Below are 20,592 nucleotides of genomic sequence, written 5' to 3'. Positions count from 1 at the left end.
GGAAGCCACCCAGAGTGGCTGGGGAAACCCAGTCAGATGGGTGGAGTATCAATAGTAAAATAATGTTGTTGTTGTTTAGTTGTTTGGTTGTGTCCGACTCTTCGTGACCCCCTGGACCAGAGCATGCCAGGCACTCCTGTCTTCCACTGCCTCCCACAGTTTGGTCAAACTCATGCTGGTAGCTTCGAGAAAACTGTCCAACCATCTCGTCCTCTGTTGTCCCCTTCTCCTTGTGCCCTCCATCTTTCCCAACATCAGGGTCTTTTCCAGGGAGTCTTCTCTTCTCATGAGGTGGCCAAAGTCTTGGAGCCTCAGCTTCAGGATCTGTCCTTCCAGTGAGCACTCAGGGCTGATTTCCTTCAGAATGGAGAGGTTTGATCTTCTTGCAGTCCATGGGACTCTCAAGAGTCTCCTCCAGCACGATAATTCAATAATAATAATAATAATAATATAATAATAATAATAGAATAGGATGTCCCTATATTCATCAGAGAAACGTTGGAGGGTATGGCAATGTTGTCCAATGATGCTTGTTGTTGTACCACAACAGACCCACTGGTGTGAATGAGAGAGATGGGGACAGGGTGCAGATTTGAACCCAGCTGCCCCCCGCCCCGCTTCTGTCGGAATCTGGCCCTTTTACCTTTACACCACAATCATACTGTGTAAACTGGATACACCCCAATGCCTCACTAGCCTTTATTTTAAGTTTCCTGACTAATCTCCATTCAAGATATATGGATAAATTGATTCCTATCCCTAAACTAACAAACAAAACCACCTTTAGAACACTCAAATGCTTTTAAAAGTTATTTTGGCAACCATTTCCATGGTAAAATTACAGGTGCCCCATGATACTCATTTGGTATTTGTAAGAAATCAACCTTTTAATGTGGTAGCCCTACATTAAATCCTATTTAAACACCCTAGGAGCCAGCTCCTAGGGGCTAAGGCCCCTTTGTGCCTCCCAATAAAATATTTTAGGGGGCTGCTTGGTCCCCCAGAGTTGATGGGCACTGCCATTCAAAGGGTTTGAATGTGCAGCTCATGTGATCTATTACGTGGGGCGGGGCGTACCTGGGTCTATTTTATTGAAGTTGGCACAAGCAACTCTCTAAAATGTTTGACTTTACCCCCGATGGTACACTCTTTCACTGTATCTGAAGGCAGGCAGATGCCAGCAATAAGTGTGGCAGCACCCACACTTTGGAACTCCAGGCCGAGTGAAACATCCCCGTGGCAATAGTGGCATCAGGCGGCGAGCCACCTTCGTTGTGCTCTTTCCGGCTTGTGCTAAAAACATTTCCCGTTAGGCAATCCTATCCAGATACGCTGAATGTTGACACGTTTCAATCTGGTTTTTAGCTCACTGATTTAAAAGAACAAAACACCCGTATATTTTAAATAGTTGTTCTTAAATGTTTTTACTGATAATTTTTATTGTTGTATTCTTTTTGTAAGGTTTTGTGACATAAGACCTGAAAAATAAATATGATGCTTTTTTTTTCGCTCCAGGACTCAACCTTCTCGCTCCCATAAAAGGTACAGGGTAATAATGAAAAACGCGCGTCTTCCTCCTCTTCGCCCCGCCCCCTGCCTTCACCTTGGGACGCGCGCATTGCCATTGGACCGTGTCCATGCACGCGTGGCAAGGCTTGGGCGGCGCTTAGGCAAGCATCTGTTGATCGAATAGTGAGGGAAACACATGGCAGGTACTCGCTAAACTTAGGGCACTGAAGGGGGAAAGTTTTGGGTGGTCACTTTTAGTTATCAAAGGGTGCTGGCAGCATCCTGGAGGCGGGACAAAACTGGACACGGCATGGGGTGCGTGTGTCAGGTTTCCTGGCTTCAGAGCCTCCGTCTCCCCGGGCAAAGCATTTGCAGCTCTCGCATCCTCTGCAAAGCCCTGGGATCGAGGTTCGAGGGGTGTTTCCCCGTCTCGTCCCGTAGGTTTGGTGTGCGTGGTATCCAGCGCCCGTGAGTGGCGATCTCTTTGGGAAACGAATCGCAAAAGCGAACGTGGCTGCCCTTTGCGGGGCGTTTGGAAGAGTGACATTTCAGCCGTCATGATTTTCTGGGAGAAAGGGTGGGCAGGGAACACCTCCATCGCTCTTTGGGCGCGTGAACCCCGCCGGCCGGCCGACTGTCCCGCCCAGAAAGTCGGAGCCCGGCCCCTTCGCCCTCCTCCGCCTCTTCCCCGCCCTCCGTCCCTCCGTCCGGACAGGGCGGCCCCTCAAGGCAACGCCACCCGCCCAGCCTCCTCCCCTCTTATCTCGGAGAGCGTAGTGGAGATAACGGCGGGGGCGCCCCCGCCCGGGCCATGACCAACCGGAGAGGTAAGAGCGTGCCGGGGGGCGGCGAGTTGTCGTGCCCGGGCCCCTGAGGCGGAAGGGGGCGGCTGTGGTGCGCACTGTTCTCTGTGCTCTCCCCTCCTCAAGGCCTCTGGATCCCTTCCCCGGCTAGAGAGTGAATGCCCATGAATGGGGCCGTGTCTTTCCCAAACTTATTGCAAGGCAGTAATTTCCTGCTGTCACCTGAGATGCCACCTTTTGATCTTCCTGGCAGGGCTGGTGTGACGCTTTTCCTGGAGACAAAGTTGTGAAAAGCCCTTCTGGGGGCACCCGCCTGGCATCCTGTATGGGGTTGCCTTCAGAATTTCATTGACAGGGTTTCTGTGCCTGTTAACAGCTGCACCTCAGGGAGAAGCATTTTCCAGCAGGGACAAAGTGCTGGAGTCAAAGGCCCAGAAGCCACTCTCTAACTTTGCTACCTGCTACTGTACAGTAATGTGATTTGCACAGCCAGGCCACGATTACAGCCATTGAAGGCCTTGGCTAAGAGACCTGGGGAGGCTCAGACTTAATAGCATCTGATCATGAGAAGCAAAACCCAATTCTTCCCTATTCAGTGAAAGTAGAACATTGCTGAAATCTTGGCCTTGGTAAAAAGACTGCTTATAAATTTATAACCTTTATCAAGTTTACAAAAGTATGGAATTAATGGAGACATTCACAACATTCATAGAGGAATCATTGTACTACGGTATATGCAAAGTCAGAACAGTTTCTATCAAGCTCTTTTGGATGCAAACTTCTCAATTATACTATTAAAATCAGTAACTAAACTTACCAGTAAACTTACAATATCTCTGTTTGAGGATTGAATAAAATAATTGGTTTACACAAGGTGGAATTGTTGGGTATAATTTTGAATAATGTTTTGAATAATTTTCTATAGCTGTTTCTTTTTCAGTTTATTATTAAAACTCCCCCCCCTTTTTTTTGCAAGAGGCTGATGCCCTCTAGTTTATGAGGATGTGGGCTCTAGCCTGCTCAGCTCATACGTAAATCAGGAACTGTGCACACACATCCAGGTCTTGGATTGTCATTGCCAATGCAGTGCCCATCAGATTTGTGGACTACAACTCCCATAATCCTTGACCATTGGCCATGCTGTCTGGGGCAAATAGGCGTTGTAGTCCAAAATGTTTAGAGGGCAACACATTGGTTACTCCTGGGATAGAGTCCTGGATTGTAGGTGGTGAGATTCAAATCCCTGCTCAGTCCCAAAGGTATAAACCTTTGACCTGCCGCTGCCTCTCAGCTGACCTGCCTTGCAAAGCTGTTGTGAGGATATAAAAGGGAGGCTGCTTAAAGAGTGGGGTAAATAATATAATTAACAACTTCCTGCAAAGCTTCTCTATCCCTGGGCAAGGAGGAGCAATGATCTGACTCAGTCCATTCTCCTAGCAGCCTTGGTCTCTTGTCAAAAAAAATATGTAACCAGCAGCTTAGATGCCCTTTATTTATTTCACAAAACTTACATAGCGCTCAGCTGTGATAAAACCTTAGAGTGATTTACAAAAAGAAGAAAACCATAGGATTATCAGTAAAGAAAGAAAGAAAAACAGTTGAAAATAAGTGTTTAAAACATTCAAAAAATAATTGAGATCAACAGCAAGCTAAAGAGCAGCTGAAAACACATGTTAACATGTCTGGCTAAGCTTGCCTAAAGAAAAATGTTTTTTAGCAGGTGCCAAAAAAAGTACAGTAAAGGCACCTGTTTGATGTCAATAGGCAGGGAGTTCCAACCTGCAGGTGCTGTTGCACAGAATGAGTATTATGTGGCACCTGCAACAGTCCTAGTTCCCCAGATTGGTTCAGTTGAGTGGGCATTTGTAGAGTAAGGCGATTTCTCTTAAAATAGAATGCCCACCCAGTGCCTGCATGGAACAGAGAAGCAGGGTCCGGTGACTTAAGGTAAGGACATGTGTTTCTGCACTTGGAAAACCCCTTATATTGCTCTGATCTCATGAAGCCTTCCAACAGTGTGAACTAGTGTCTTTTTAATTCTGAGGGTGGTACAGGAAGAGGGTGAACCCTTCTGCAAGGGTTCTGGGCAGAGAGGTTGTCCACCCCTACAGCAAACAGCAGACAGCTGCGGGTGAGTAATAAGTGCTTCCCTAGGATGCACAGCCCATTTATGGCAGGGGACACAATGTGGGTCCCAGCCTAAGAAGAGCCCTGCAACTAGACCTGGCCAAAGGCACATTTAGTCAAGTATCCTGTTCTTCCAGTAGCCAGAAGGATGCCCCGATAGGAAAACTGCAAGCAGGACCTGAGTGCAACAGCAGCGCTCTCCCTGCTTGTGATTCCTGGCAACTGGTATTTACACTGTTCAAAATTAGCCAGTCACATTGTGCACCTGCCTTTCAACCACTTGTGACCAAGCGAAGATGCCTAGGTGCCAGGATGGCACCTGATATCTCCACCATCTGGGGATCATCGGATCTGGACTGCTTTCACACACTAATACGCCCATCCCAAAGAGTTCTGTCAGTTATATTTTATTTGCACAATTGGGACGAGTTCCTGGAACCAAAATGCCTATTTCTGTGCAGCCTGAACAAGAGCACTCACCATTAAGAAAAAGAGATCAGAATAAGCCAGTATATATGTGGACTGTGCCTGGATCAAGTGATTCTTCTTCTGTAAGTTCTCAAAGCTCAAAGCTCACTAGCCAGAATCAATCACAGTCAGTCCATCATTTGAAAAATAAGACTTTAGAGCCAGCTGCCCCCAAAATGGCAACTAGATATTCCATTTTGACGACTACAACATTGGTTTAAGGAGCCATTCGGCACCTAACTTATATATCTGAGTTTCTAACACAGTGAAGCATGCTGCCTCCAACCGTGAAGGCAGAGCTTAGCTGTGTTCGTTGTCCTCCCCGCAAGTAAAGCACAATCCATAGCCCACTTGAGATTCCATAGCAGACAAATCAATGCTTATGTGGTTGGCTTTGAAACAGAAAGGTTTGCAAACTCCTGGATTGGAAGAAGGTAATCTCCCAACATCTCCAGCTTTCTTCCTGAGGTGTGGTGGCATGTTGTGAGAAGTGATTGTCTCAGGGTCCTGAGCACTTGCAGACACAGCCCTCTTGTTCTGGGATCTGTACCCCCTGCTGGGAGCAAAAGAGCTACAAGGTCAGAGGATGGGCTCAGCTGCCCTCTTGTTTGACTCCTCCCAGGAGCTGGTACAGACGCCCTTTGTTTTAGGGCTGTCCCTCACAAAGGGAAGCCCCCCTCCATGCGCTGGTCTGGGGGACAGATGCTTCTTGAGGGCAGCAGAACCCACGGGAGGCTAGGGAAGCATCTGAACTTAGCCGCTTGGTTGATCAGGATCTCTGAGAGCCCTTTTCTAGAGTTGTAAGAAGCTCTTTGGATTTTTTTAGGGGGACAAAATAAAAGTGAGTGTGTGTTATACAGAGTGTCTGACTCTGTATAAGGCAGATAAACCAAATAGACCAGCAGTATAAGACTTGGTCTAAGGAAATCCTGTTGGTTGGTTGGTTGGTTGGTTGGTTGGTTGGTTGGTTGGTTGGTTTTTAAACAAACAAGCACACACTGGAACCAAGTTGCATGGACTCCACAAACGTGATTCGTTGTAAGGTGGATATAAAACAGGTTTAGGTGAATTTGTGGAGAAGGGCAGCTGTTGGCTGTGACAGTGAGATGGAACCTTCCTTTCCAAAGGCAGTCTACCTCTGCCCACATAACAGGGGCAAACGATGTCAGCAGTGGGGCATGAGGGGGCGTGGCCTGCTGCCTGGTTAGGGCTGGCAGCACCTGCCTGTGTGCAGGCATTGTGCTTTATAGCTCTGATCCTGTCTTGGCAGACACCCAGCGGGCTGTGGAGATCCTGGCAAGGTACCAGGGGAGTCTGCAGTCCCCGGCGGAGCGGCCTCTGCAAGTCTCCATCGAGAAAGTGGTTCACGTCTTCCAGAGTGAGCTCTTCCAGGCGCTGCTAGGTAAGGGTGCCTTGCAGCTGTACAGAGCCAAAGCACCTGGGCATGCTTTGTGGGCAGATGGGCAGGGGGTGGAGGGCGGAGAGCAGTAGCTGTTTCTGCGCCTCTTGCAGGTCTCCCCATGCCAGAGCTGTTTGTTACACAGGTGCTCGGATGAGCGGCTTCAGCGATTTGTACACATGATCACAGGGTTCTGCGACCTTCTGTCAAGCCGGCAGGAACTAGAGCGGGCTGTGCTGTCTGAGCAGAGCTTCCTATACAGCTGTTGATGATTTACCTGGCCATAGCCATGCCCCAAATCAAATTTGACTGGCGGGGGAAACATTGGTTGCTCCCCTCCCCCCCCAGCTGGACTATAGAGCAGCTTTTGCTGACCTGATGTCCCCCAGCTGTGCTGAACTGCAACTTATTTGTTTATTTATTGCTCCATATACATCTTCCGTCTCTCTCCCTCCAAGGGGTTCTCCTGCCCTTCATTTAATCCCCACAACAATCCTGTGAGGCTGGGTTAGCATGAGAGGCAGTGACTGGGCTAAGGTCATCCAGTGAAAGCTTCATGGCCAAGTGAGGGAATTTGCACCGTGGTTTCCAAGGACTTGGTCCAATGCTCTGACCACTTCACCACCACTCGCTCCATCAGCCCCAACGATGGGAGTTGTAGTCCAACACATCTGGAGGGACCCTGGTTGGCGCTTCCCACGGTTTTCAGGCCCCCCACGCCCTCGGATCCATAAACTTATCCCCAGTGCCCTCACCCATCCCTATAAGAATCATTATTCATAACAGTAGGTTGCCCGACCCACTGCTGTTGGCATCCCTCTGTCCTGAGAGACAGTGGGGTGTGCCTCTGGGGGTGAAGTCAAACTGCTGCATTAGCCACACCAAAGGGATCTCTCTGGGGTGCAAGCCTGGGCAGTGTGTCTGGAGGTCATGGGCTGCTCAGACGACAAGATCCCTCTCAACCTCGTCGATCTGGTTCAAAGAAAAGCAGAGCAAGGTGTTTGGCACCTGCTTGGCTCCAGGAGTTGCCGGAAGGAGGCGTACAAGGCGCCATCCAACCACCTTAGGGACTCCACTCTGGATTTGTGTAGGGTTTACTCCTTAAGGAAAATAATAGCACAATAGTATTTTTAAAAAATGAGAATTAGTTGCATGTTTATTCAAAATCCAATTAAAGCAGTTGAGTTTAATTGATTCAGTGGTGCCAGCTTTGCAAATTCTGACAGTCAATTAGACCCTGCTCCCCACTTTCCTTTTAGAACCCCACTTTGTATTCCGCCTCCAGGGGGCAGTACCATCCGCTTTGGGAGCCACTACTCTGTAGCATCAAATGGCAGCTGCTCTATGTAGGGCACAGAACATTGTTGGTCTATGTCCCTCTCCTGCCCTCTGGTAACAAACGCTTGAATTACCTGGGAAATTATTGATGCAACCCTCAAGCCCCACTTCCTCCTTGACTCCCCAGTTTTAGCCATATCCTTCTCCCCACTCCAGTCTTCTTAAAAAACAGTAACCAAGGGGAGTGTCCTAAAAGGTAGGGAAGTAGGTAAGGTGCCATTCATGCTAATAATAGTGTTTGTTATCGTTCATTTCCAAGTGCTTTACACAATTTTAGCTACTGGTAGTACTATCAGCAGCCCTGTAGCATGTCTGTATGGTTGTGAATTCAGGGGGATTGGTCTGCACGATGGATACCCAAATCTCCTCTTAATTCCTGGGGTCCTGGATCTATCAAGGGTTACAGTCTAATGGAGGATTCAATTGTTGGGCTAGTCAGGCAAGGGTCATAGTTGTCATCTAAGTACCTTAAGTACAGTTGGTCATTAGTATAACAAAGAAAATGGCTCTGTGCCAGAGAGCAGATGGGTGGTGTTAAGTTAGAAAGACAAAAGCCAGAGTGGAGAGCTGTGTGTGAGAGAGAGCTGGAAGTTAGAAGCAGCCGCAAGCCAGAGAGGGAGAGCCATGCTTGATTTCTCCTGGAATCCAAGGCTGTGATTGGGACAACAAAGACTTTCTTGGTTGTTAATGCTGTGAGCCCCTCCAGCGTAGGCTCAGGTTGTGTATATGTGTGAATAAGCCATATGTCATAAAGACACCACAGTCTCCGCTGAACCTCATTCCTAGGAAACTGAACCCTGGGTATATGCCTGGAACCCATGCTTTATAGAGTTTCCTAAAAACAAGGATAGCAATAGGCTCTGTTTCCGTTGTTGACTTTAAAAATTGGGGAGGTGGTGGGAGGAGATTTTGAAGAAGGTTTTGGTGGACCTGAGCCACATTTACACCATACATTTAAAGCACTTTAAGAACTCATGGCTTCCCCCAAAGGATTATGGGAGCTGTGGTTTGTTCAGGGTGCTGGGAGTTTTCTGGAGACCCCCTATTCCCCTCAAAGCTACAGTTCCACTATGTGTGGTTGGACCATCAATCCCTCTTCACAAGGGACTTGGGAACTGTAGCTTTGCAAGGGGAATAGGGGACCGCCTAAAACCAATCTGCACCCTTAACGAACTACAGCTCCCAGAGTATTTTAGGGGAAGCCATGGTTGTTTAAAGTGGTATTGCCATGCTTCAAATCTGTTTTGTGAATGTGGCCCTAGAGCAGGGGGATGGACCTGCACCACTCCCCAATAGTTGGCCTAACATTCTGGGGAGAAAAGGGGCTGACCATTCCCAAAAAGAGGCACACCCTTCTCCACTAGTTTGCAATGCTGCACTAGGAGCACCAGTTGGCATAGCAATAAGAGCTGTCCAGAGCCTATGCCCCTGGGCAGGATACATGAGGGAGAAGTTTGGGGGATACTAAATGGGATACTGTATGTGGGTTCCTATCAGGCCAAGGCTTGCTCTGATGGCTTTTCCAGGTGGGAGCCACCTGAAGGAGGGATTCAGCCCTGCCCAGCTCAGTGGGAGCAACCAGCACAAGAGGGCAGGGCATGTCTGGCCGTAGCAAAGCCGCCAGCTGCTGCTGTTGCTGCTTCCACTCAGGAATGTGAGACCCCGGCCCTGCGCACAGAGGGAATGCCTGGGCCTCCACCTCCCCACTGCCTCCTCCTCCTCTCAGCTTTTCCTGGCTGAGCTTGGGTAGCTGCCAAGCGGCTCCCATTCCCCTTCAATAGGCACAGTGGTGGTGGTGACAGCGACACACCAGCCAACCGTGATAAGTGAGGGCACATGTCAGGTTCTCTGGGAAGCCCCTGCTTGCTGCCTAGGTGGCTTTCCCACATGGACTCTGCTGCTCCAAGAAGATTAACGAAGGCAAATGTGGAAATGGAAGGGCCATATAACTACTTGGGCTTGTGCCGGTGCTTCTGACTAGGTGTGGGAGTATGGAGGAGGGGGCTGGGGAACAGCAGGCACCACCTTGAGAATGGTGTTATGGAGTATTAGGGAAGGGGTAGTACTGCTGGTGGGGGACACATCATGCTCCTTCTGGTGTGGTTTGCCCACTTTTGGTCCCCACCCTGCACTTAGCCCTCAGCTCTCAGCTGGGGCCCCCAGAAGCTGTCAGCATGAGACAGCGGCCACACCTCATGAAACTGCTTCAACTGGCTGGCTAAACCAGGTGAGGGGAGCTGATGGGTCTCAAACCCTTGTTGAGTTAGGGGCTTGCCCTGCATGCAAAGACAAGCTCTGGTAGATTGAGCAGATGTGACCAATAGTGGGTCCAACAGTCAAGAAGGCGGTTTCTGCATGTGCTGTGGAGGGAAACTTGGGGCAGGTGGGGCTCATCCACTTGGCAAGGTAGAAAATCCAGAAGGAGGAATAGTCTGGTCCTAAACTTCCACTGCCTTGTGGAATATCTTCAGGAGAAGAAAAAGCTAAGAAGCAAACTCTACATAATTCCAGAGTGGTGTCCCTAAGAGTGGTGTCCCTAAGATGGTTGGATGGACCTTGTTCGCCTACTTCTGGCAACTGCAGCCAAGCGGGTGCCAAACGTCTTGCGCTGCTTTCCTTTGAACCACATCAGTGAGGCCGAGAGGGGAGTCTTGTCCTCTGGGCAGCCCAGGACCTCCAGACACACCACCCAGGCTTGTGCCCTGGAGAGGTCACTTTGGTGCTGCTAATGCAGCAGCTTGACTTCACCGCCGGAGGTGCACTCCATTGTCTCTTGAGAGAGATGGATGCCAGCAACAACTTAAAGGGCAACTTAAAGTGACCTCTTTTGCTGGCAAATCTTTCCTGTAGGGCAGGAATGATTCTGCCTTCCTCTGGCTCTGAGCAGAGCCCCAGGTCTTCCAGATGTGCAAGAGCTGGGCGTGGAAAAGAGAAGTTAGCAATGCATAGCTGTAACCATGGAGTTGGTTGTGTTGCTGCTGAACTTCCTGCCTTGTGGGCAAATCTCACTGAGCTTGCTGTTGCTCACCTTGCTGGCTATGCTGACACTCCTGACTCAGTCACCCTGCCCAGCCTTGAGTGTTAAGAATCTCCCAAGGCAGCTGGAGCAATTCTGTTTCCTTTTGCATCTACATCTCTCTCGGCCTGTTTTTCAGATATCCAAGAGTGTTATGAGCTGAACTTGCTCTCTGCTTGCAAGCAGGATGGGGCCGTGGATCTGGAGAATGTGGGCGATGCCAGCAAAGAGGGCTACTTCGAGAATCATGACCATAACAGATATGGCTTGCAGGTGAGAGTGTGGGCTTCTGCTAAGGCCACCTTCAAGTTCCCCCCACCTCCATCCTCCAAGTCCAAGAGTTGGGGAACCCTTTGTGGAAGGACTGTGGCTTCATCATAGAGAATCTGCCATGCATGCAGAAGTCCTCAGGTTCAATTCCTGCTATCTCCAGGTAGCACTGGGAGAGACGCCAGAGAGCCTCTGCCAATCAATGTTGACAATACTGAGCTTGATGGTCTGACATAGCCTTCTCCTAGGTGTGCTGTTTAAAGAGCATTCATCCTGATGAATAAATGTCTGTGGGTTGGTTAGACAATGTCAGCTATTTAATAATTCTGGTGGTGTTTGCACAGAGGTTAGATTATATTGCATCAAGGGATTGTTATCCCACATTTTCCTGTCACTTTCCTTACTGCAAAAAAATTAAAAAGTCCAGTGGGGGGAAGAGAAGCAGGTTCACAAAGCATCAAACCAACTTTAATGGTGCAATCTGAACCCTCGGGTGCCTTCTTCAATTCCACCCGAAAACCAGCCTTGGACTGCCCAGCCTGGGATAAAGCAACTTCCTATGCCAACCTTCAGTCTCCACGACTGCTTCATGGGGGCAGACCTACTGAGATGAGCTGCTGTGCTCATGCTCATTAGGCCTGACACTCGAATAAGTCTTTGCAGATTGCATTTTTTTGCAAACGAAGTGTTCACTCCAATTTGCATGATATTGTTTACTGCCTGCTTGCTCCTGACTACTAGATGGACCAGCCATCTAACACTGCATTAGACGGCTTCATTTGTTTCTGTCCAGTCACAGTTAAATGATGCAGGAAAGGTGTTCTAGAGGTGTGCTGGGTTAACTTAAGTGCCCTCCTGGATCAGGCCAAAGGCCCGCCTCCTAGACCAGCATGGTGGTCAACCAGATGCCTTAATGGGAAGCCCAAAAGCAGGTGGTGATAGCACTCTCTCCAGCTGCAGTTCTTAGCAACTGGTATTCAGAGGCATACGGCCTCCAACTGTAGAGGGAGACAGTAGCCACCATCGGTAGCTTGCTGTTTCAGTGGGTTTCACCTTTGTGCACTCTCACATCCCTTTCTCATATAGCATTAGGAATTGTGGATATCCAAAGAAACTGAAGATTGGAAGGTTCAGGACAGGCAAAAGGAAGTACAACTTTGTGAAGTGCATAGTTGAACTTTGGTCCCACATGAGTCAGTGACAGCCACCAATGTGGGTGGCTTTAAAAGAGGATGAGACAAATTCATGGAGAATAAGACTTATCAGTGGCTTTTGCCACCATGGCTGTGCCCTGCCTCCATGGCTGGAGGCAGCAATGCTTCTGAATTCTAGCTGCAGGAAACCACATTAGGGGAGAGAGCTCTTGTGTTTGGATCCTGCTTGCAGGTTTCCCACAGGCATCTTTTGGGTCACTGTGAGAACAGGATGCTGCTCTATTTGGTCCACTGACCTGATCTAGCAGGGCTCATTTCACCTTCTTACAAGTATGAGGATCTGAGCCAGGCAAGGTTGCAATTCTGTCTCAGAAGTGAACTCTCTTTCCCTTCCTTCTGGCTGTTTTCCTTTCCTGTAAGCTGGGAAGAGAAGGTGCTTGCTGCCAGCTGAGCCCTCTTCCTCTAACAAAGTTTAAATATTTTGTTTTCAGGATGTCAGGTGGCCTATGGTGTAAAGGTTGGAGAATCCCCAGAGCCTTTATTGCAGGGATGGGAACCATTTTTAATCAAATGGCCGCATTCTCTTCTGAGTAACCTTCCAGGGGCCACATGCCGGAAGTGTGTGGGGCCAGAGGCAAAAGTGGGGGGAGGTGGAAGGAATGTAAACCTTACCTTTGTACAGTAGCTGATTTCACAGAATTATAGAATCGTAGAGTTGGAAGAGACCCAAGAGTCATCTAGTCCAACCCCTTGCAATGCAGGAATCTCAACTCATTCATTCATGAAAGATGGCCACCCAACCTCTGCTTAAAAACCTCAAATGGAGAGAGCCCACAGCCTCCCGAGAGAGTCTGATCCACTGTCAAACAGCTCTTGCTGTCAGGAAGTTCTTCCTGATGTTTAGTTGGAATCTCCTTTCATATACCGTAGTTTAAATCCGTTGGTTCAGGTCCTACCCTCCGCAACAGGAAAAAACAACCTTGCTCCATCTTCCATGGGTCACCCTCCTCTGCACATATTCCAGCTTGTCAACATCCTTCTGAAATTGTGCTGCCCCAAACTGGACACTGTATTCCAGTGTGGTCTGACAAAGGCAGAATAGAGTGGGACAATGTCTTGCCTAGACCTGGACACAGTATTTCTGATGATGCAGCTTAGATTAGCATTAGCTTTTTTTGTTTGTTTGTTTTTGTTTTTTTGGTGCTGCTTCACACTGTTGACTCATGTGAAGCTTGTGATCTACTAAGACCCCTAGATCCCTTTCACATGTACTACTGGCAAGGCAGGCATCCCCCCAACCTCCACTCTGTCCTCCACCACATCCTCTATTTCAGCGTGTTTTCCTCTCTGTCCTTCATCCAGATGTGCAAGAGGCATCATCAGAGTTCAAGCACACATTCCAGCCGGGCAAAAACAGCCAAGGGGTGGGTGTGTCTGGGGATGCAGTGCAGCTTGGGGAAGACTCCCAAGGGCCAGATGGAAAGGTCTGGAGGGTCACATTTGGCCCAGGCTTGAGACTCCCCACCCTTGCTTTATGGTTTCTCTGTCTTCCCAAGAGTAAAGAAGTAGCCCTTTCGCTGCTACCCGGCCCCCAACTCCTGGGGAGACTTTTGCCTATAGACAGGCATGGTATCATCATCATCCTCACAGGTTTTGCAGATTTGTTGTATCTCAAAAGCCTGCAGAACACCTTTGATGAGACGCCAGTACTGAATAAAAGCAATGAGTGCATGCAGTCAGGTTGACCAGGCTGTGTGCACCATTCCACTTGGGAACTTTGCTATTCGTCTTTCCAGCCTGAGAGCAATTGGCAAAACAGTCACAGGAGGGCGCTAAAGGAAACCATGTGTTTTGTCTCTCTCTGCTTTGATGATGCTCAGGCTCATGCCTCCTTTCTCTCCAGGGGCAAGAATGCTGCCCCAAAGGTCCAGACTGTGGACCAGATTAGCCCCTGACTTCGTTTTGGGACCTTGGCCATTAATGATAGCGCAATCCAGCAACCTAGGAGTTACTTGTCTCTGTTCTCAAGATGTACCCTTTCCATCCTCCTTTGTCTCACTATTGGAATTGGGAGCCTGCTGCCACCCTTGACAGTGAACATATATATGCCCAAACAATCTTAGCTGCTCTCCTGTGCTAGGTGGGGCAACTCAGTCAGATAGGCAGCATATAAATAATTTATTATAACTATTACCATTACCATTACTATTCTGAGTAGATACCACACAGGACTGTGCTGTAAATCAGTGGTTGGCAGACTTAGGGCTTGCACAATTTGCCACATTTTTTCTTAGAACCTCATGAGGGTGCCTTGTATGCCTCCAACCAGCGACTCCTGCAGCCAAGCTGGTGCCAAACCTCTTGCTCTGCTTTCCTTTGGACCACATCAGCAAAGCAGAGAGGGAGGTCTTCTTGTTTGGGCAGCCCAGGACCTCCATACACACTGCCCAGGCTTGCACCTCAGGGAGGTCACTTTGGTGCTGCTAACACAGCAGTTTGACTTCTCCTCTCCATCAAGGTGCACTTTATTATCTCTCAAGACAAACAGATGCCAACAAGGTATGATCTCCCACCCAAAGCCAGGTTCAAAGGCATGCCATTAGAATTATAGAACAGGTTGCCTCTGAGCAAATTCTGTGCCTCGGAATTTGTTTTCAGTACCAGACCTGAACTAAGGTAGGATAAACAGCTTTTTTCTTGCTATGGCTACAGAATCCTTGCATATCTAGTGGGATGCAGGTGGCGCTGTGCTCTAAACCACTGAACCTCCTGAACTTGCCAACGGGGTGAGCTCCCGTTGCTGTGTCCCAGCTCCTGCCAACCTAGCAGTTCAAAAGCATACCAGTGCAAGTAGATAAATTAGTATCTACTTCTCGCTGAGGTGGGAAGGTATACGGTGTTTCCATGCGCTCTTCCACTCGTCATGGTATTCTATGCACCAGAAGCAATTTAGTCATGCTGGGCACATGACTCAGAAAAGCTGTGTGCAGACGAATGCCAGCTCAGCTCGGCCTGAAAGTGGAGATGAGCGCCGCACCCCATAGTCGAATTCAACTGGACTTAAGCACCCCGGGGTCCTTTACCTTAGCTTGCATATCTACTATAAATTACCTATAGGCTTTCCAGCAGATCCCAAACTACTTTCTGCCTTTCACTGCTGAAATTATGTCTGCCAGGTGAAGTGTGCATAAGGTGTAACCTTAGGTTGCAGAATCTAGCTTTTCTTCCAAAAAGGTTGAATTCCCCTTCCATTTCCTTCAGGACAACCAATCTTCAGTTAAGGAAAAAAAGCAAGTAAGAGGTGACTTTATAGAAATGTATAAGATTACGCATGGCATAAAGAAAGCGGATAGAGAAAACTTTTTCTCCCTATCATGACACTAGACCTCATGGACACCCCATGAAGCTGAATCTTGGAAGATTCAGGATGGATCTTCAGGATGGATCAGAAAGGACTTCTTCACGCAGCGTGTAGGTAAACTATGGAACTCCCTCCCAAAGGAGGCAGTAATAGCCACCAGCTTGGATGGCTTTTAAAGAGGACTGGACAGATTGATGGAGGAGAATGCTATCAATAGCTGCTAGCCATGATTCCTATGCTCTGCCTTCATGGTCAGAGGCAGTAATATTTCTGAATGCCGGTCACTGAAACCACAGGAGGGGAGAGGGCTCTTGTGCTCGGATCCTGCTTGTGGGTTTCCCATTGGGCATCTGGTTGGCCACTGTGAGAACAGGATGATGCACTAGCTGGGCCATTGGCCTGATCCAGAAGGGCTCTCCCAGTGGCCTTATACAGGTATGGAAGGAATATGAAACTGGTTATGCCTATTACAACTTCATCAATGCAGTTGGTGTAGGGGTCTCCTGTTGCATTTAACAGCATGAGTGAAGACTGCTTGCCCGTGAGGAGCCCACAGCTCAGCCCCGCAGCCATTCCCCTGGCTTGTGTCCTTGAAGAGCCTGGCTTCCCCCCAAATCTGTGACAGCTGCTGGTGTAACATGAGGGCAGCCAGCGCGAAGTCACTGGTGCGTCACGATAACATGTTTCTTTTTAATGCAGCGGAAGCTGCTTCCCTCACCATGGTTTCTGGGCTGCTGCCTGTGCCATCATTGTGTCTCTCTCTTTTCCTGTTTTACATTTCAGGGGAAGGTGCAAGGACGAGAAGCCTGGGGCCAGGACTCAGGGCAGGTACTGCGGCTGGTGAAAGTGAAAGAGAGCAGGACCGAGTTGCTGGCTCAAGTCTGCAGCCTGGTGGTGGGTGTCTGCAGCACCTTGCCCAAGGTGAGGTTTCTTATCATGCTGGGGCAGGGCAGGGCCCAAGGTCTTGGGCCACATTTCGTCCATATATTTAATGCTGTATCGTATCACTTTAAATCAGTCATGGCTTCCCCCAATGAATTCTGGTTGCTGTAGTCTGCTAAGGGTGCTGTAAGTTGTTAGGAGACCCCATCCCCTTACACAGAGCTACCATTCCCAGGGCGGGCATGATCAGGGGCGCCGACTTATAAAAAATATTGGGGGGGCCCATACTGGGGTCCTGCCCCGGGAAGTTTTCTAAATTTTAGATGAAAATTAGTGAGTTTTAAAGTTTTTTAAAAGTATTTTAGAGTCATATGATCAACAATAGAACCCCGAAAACTCGACTCTCTATAACTCCACACTCCGGGAAACTCGACAAGCCTGAAACACTTTTTGGCTTTGAAAAAAGAAACAAAACATAAACACGCACGGTATTTTCGTAAAAAGCTAATTTAATTTACAGTAACAATTATGCTTATAGACTATTACAGAGCAGTGAATATATAGCTCTGAAAAGATTGAAATGATATTTAAATAAATCCTAAACTATCATTAAAAGAATAAAACATAAAATATTGCTGTCGCACAGTAATAGCACTTTGATTAATAAGTGAAATAGCTAATTTAAGCTTACTTTGAATAAGGCTGAGGGTTCATTAAATAAAAATAATATCTCAAAGTTAATGCTTTAATACAGTTAATAAAGTTAATACAGTATGCCTAATACTGTATGTAAATACTGTAATACTGTATGTAAATAACGGGCTTTAATTGGGTCTTACACCCTAAAAATATTTAAGTATTTGAAAATAACAATTACAGTACTATAGTAATATAGAAATACAGTACTAAACTAGTACTAATATTTTGAAACTGAAAATTTAACATTCTGTATGTATTTAATTCTCTATTTTATAAAGATTTTTAATATCTGACAGTGAGTTTGGAGTAGCCCAATGCAAAAATCCTGAGGATCCATGTGGATCCATGCTTTCTAACCACGTTTTTGCACCACTGTGACCCTAGGCAACAGTGGGTGCGTGATTTTTTTGGTGCAAGATGTAGCCATGGACATGCTATGTGATCTGATGGTGAATTTGGGGTGACCCAATGCAAAAATCCTGAGGATCCATGTGGATCCGTGCTTTCTAACCATGTTTTTGCACCACTGTGACCCTAGGCAACAGTGGGTGCGTGATTTTTTTGGTGCAAGATGTAGCCATGGACATGCTATGTGATCTGATGGTGAATTTGGGGTGACCCAATGCAAAAATCCTGAGGATCCATGTGGATCCGTGCTTTCTAACCACGTTTTTGCACCACTGTGACCCTAGGCAACAGTGGGTGCGTGATTTTTTTGGTGCAAGATGTAGCCATGGACATGCTATGTGATCTGATGGTGAATTTGGGGTGACCCAATGCAAAAATCCTGAGGATCCATGTGGATCCGTGCTTTGTAACCATGTTTTTGCACCATTGTGGCCCCAGGCCACAGTGGGTGCGTGATTTTTTTGGTGCAGGCTGTAGCCATGGACATGCTATGTGATCTGATGGTGAATTTGGGGTGACCCAATGCAAAAATCCTGAGGATCCATGTGGATCCGTGCTTTGTCACCACGTTTTAAATGGGGAGGGAAGGAAAAACACAGAAGGGACAAGAAGCACAAGAGGGGTGTGCGGAGAAGCAGCTGGCTAAGAATGCAGGGGAGGAGTTTAACGGGGTGGGGGGGAGGAAAGGAAGGCAAAAGTCTCGGTCCCCCCAAGCCAGCCCTCTCTCTCTCTCTCCCACCTGCGAGTCCCTAGAGCACGGAGAGGAGGAGGTGGTGGGCTGGAGCCGGCACGCAGTGTGACTAGGAAAGAATTAGAAGGAAGGACTCGATCCTTTCCTTAACCCTCTGCTTGCCAGGAGGGCAGGGGATTCCCTGCTCTTTGTTGAGTTTGAGCAAACGCAGCAACAGAAGCGGGTGGGCAGTAAGACCCTGAGGCAGAATGCAGGAAAGCAGCAGCTTCCGCCTTCCCTCCGCCTGACCGCCGATCTTATTTTTGCCTGATTTTTGCCTATTTTTGCCCCTGGAGTCAGCTCCAGGGACCACACATTCGCTCAATAACACGCACAGACATTTCCCCTTACTTTTTAGGAGAAAAAATCTGCGTGTTAGAGAGCGAAATTTAAGGTAATAATTTTATTAAATTATTGGGGGGCTGAGCCCCCCAAACGAATTTTTGAGGGGGCTCGGGCCCCCTCAGGCCCCATGGAGTCGGCGCCTATGGGCATGATAGAGTTCTGCATGGTAGGGAGAGAATGAATAGAGAAAAGTTTGTCCCCCGCTCTCATAACACTAGAACTTGTGACTATCCAGTGAAGCTGAATGTTGGAAGTTACAGGCAGATAAACGAAAGTCCTCCTTTATGCAGTGCATAACGTATCCCTCTACAGCTCCTGCAGAAACCGCCTTCTTGACCATTGGACCCATTATCAGTCTCATCCACCAGACCCTGTTTTTTGCACGCAGATGAAGTCCCTAACTCACTGAGGGTTTTAAAAAAATTGTTGTTATTATTATTTTTAAAAAATCATTTATAGAAAATAAAGTAATGAAAGAAGAAGAAGAAAAAAGAAGGGGGGGGAGTGCAAAAAATACATTAAGAAAGAAAGAGTATAATACCGTAAATATACTCAGTTACATTTCCATACATTATTATGTAGATAAATAGATAATATGATTGTCCTAATACATATATGATAATTAATAACCTACTATATCCTGTATAAACTTGTTCCTGATTTCAGTATATTTGTCCAAACAAAGACTTCGTCTGTAAGCAACCCGTTCATATGTTCTCATGTTATCAATCCATTGGGATCATATCTTTATTCTTCCAGTTCATCAATTCCAGTCTTGACCACTGTTAGGGTGTGTAGAATCCATTTCTGTTGTCCAATTGTCAGCTTCTATACAATAGGTATATAATTGAAAAGAATATTTTCCTCCAAAAATTTCAAAATTGCCCCCACAGTCATATTTACATAGTGCTCAATTTTCTCCCCAAACTTAGTGAGTATGGAGCACTGTAAAAACATGTGTTTCAAAGAGGCATTATCCCTATTACAACTCCACCAAACAGCTACAAGTCTTAGACAAGTCTTTTTTATACAAACATAATGGAGCCAATAAATTCTAAATATTATTTTCTGTTGTGTAAGTCACAATTTAAGATCCACTGATACCATTGCTACAGAAGCTAAAACGTTTTCCCACTGATTAGGCGGTATTGGACAATCCAATTCTTTATTCCTATCATTTTTTAAAATCTGTATATCAAATTTATTGATAATAAATATCTGTAGAAAGTGATCAGTGGTTGTTTTTAGTTTCAAAAGATTTATCCAATTGTTCCAATATCTCCAGTGTTTCAGAAGCTGAGAAAGCTGCTAGTTCAACCACGGCTGTTAGAGGATGTTATAGTGGCAGATATTGCCATTGGGCTTCATCTGATAGATGATATTTATCTCTTACAACTCGTGTTCACTTGCATGATTCCTGTTCCTGACCTTGGACAAATGTGCAAATTGGTGCATTTCCCTTTCCTATTTCCAGATCTGACAGAATTCTCTGACATCCCTAGTCTAGATAGACAAATAGCCTGACCTGATGTAAGGCAGTTTTCTGTGCCTTGGAGGGAAGTGTAAGATGGAAGCGCTTCATCTTGTGGGGGTATCATGTAGAACAATACAGACTCCTTGTGCCAGATATATCATGGAAGCACCAGCAAGCATGCTAAGGCTTGTGTCCTCACTTTTAGATCTCTCTGTGTTGGACCAATGAACCCCTGAGAGGAGAACCAATGTTTTGCACTGGTATCTTTGTGGTGATTCAGTTTCCTAGCAGAAAAATCCATGGAACATCCTTTTTTTGCAACACAAATGGGAGAGAACCAGGGGGGCAGGGGATGTGGGCTGCAATATCCATGGCTTGTGCAAGAGATGGCCTTGACGGCTACTACTGTGGCTTCTCTGAGTTTTCCAGGCAGCCGTTATTTCTGGGGCATAGTGGAGTGTGTGTGTGTGTGTGTGTGTGTGTGAAATCTACATTTTCCCACAGAGAAAATTGCGCCCAAGCTTCCTCCTCCCAAACCAGATTTTGGGATAACCATTTCCTGCTTCTCTCATGGCAGAGCTTCGCGGGCTGTTAGAAGGTGGAAGCATG

At 47.3% G+C, this 20,592-nt stretch overlaps 1 protein-coding gene across 5 annotated transcripts in view; it reads left to right on the top strand.

Moving 5' to 3' along the window:
* Positions 1–2,219: 2,219 nt before the first annotated feature.
* The window catches only part of DLG3 (discs large MAGUK scaffold protein 3), a 115,497-nt gene continuing 97,124 nt past the window's right edge, over positions 2,220–20,592 (top strand). For 3 of the 5 annotated variants that reach the window (XM_081846738.1, XM_081846736.1, XM_081846740.1), the window contains exons 1-4: positions 2,220–2,336; positions 6,178–6,309; positions 10,800–10,933; positions 16,229–16,366. In XM_081846738.1, the coding sequence (XP_081702864.1) occupies positions 2,321–2,336; positions 6,178–6,309; positions 10,800–10,933; positions 16,229–16,366 (420 nt within the window). In that variant the 5' untranslated portion in view covers positions 2,220–2,320. The remainder of the gene's footprint in view (positions 2,337–6,177; positions 6,310–10,799; positions 10,934–16,228; positions 16,367–20,592) is intronic. The other 2 variants (XM_081846733.1, XM_081846739.1) reach the window with 2 other exon arrangements.

This window comes from Podarcis erhardii (assembly GCF_964252035.2).
Source record: "Podarcis erhardii genome assembly, chromosome: Z".
Classification (NCBI taxonomy): domain Eukaryota; kingdom Metazoa; phylum Chordata; class Lepidosauria; order Squamata; family Lacertidae; genus Podarcis; species Podarcis erhardii.
This window is presented reverse-complemented; position numbering and strand designations above follow the sequence as displayed.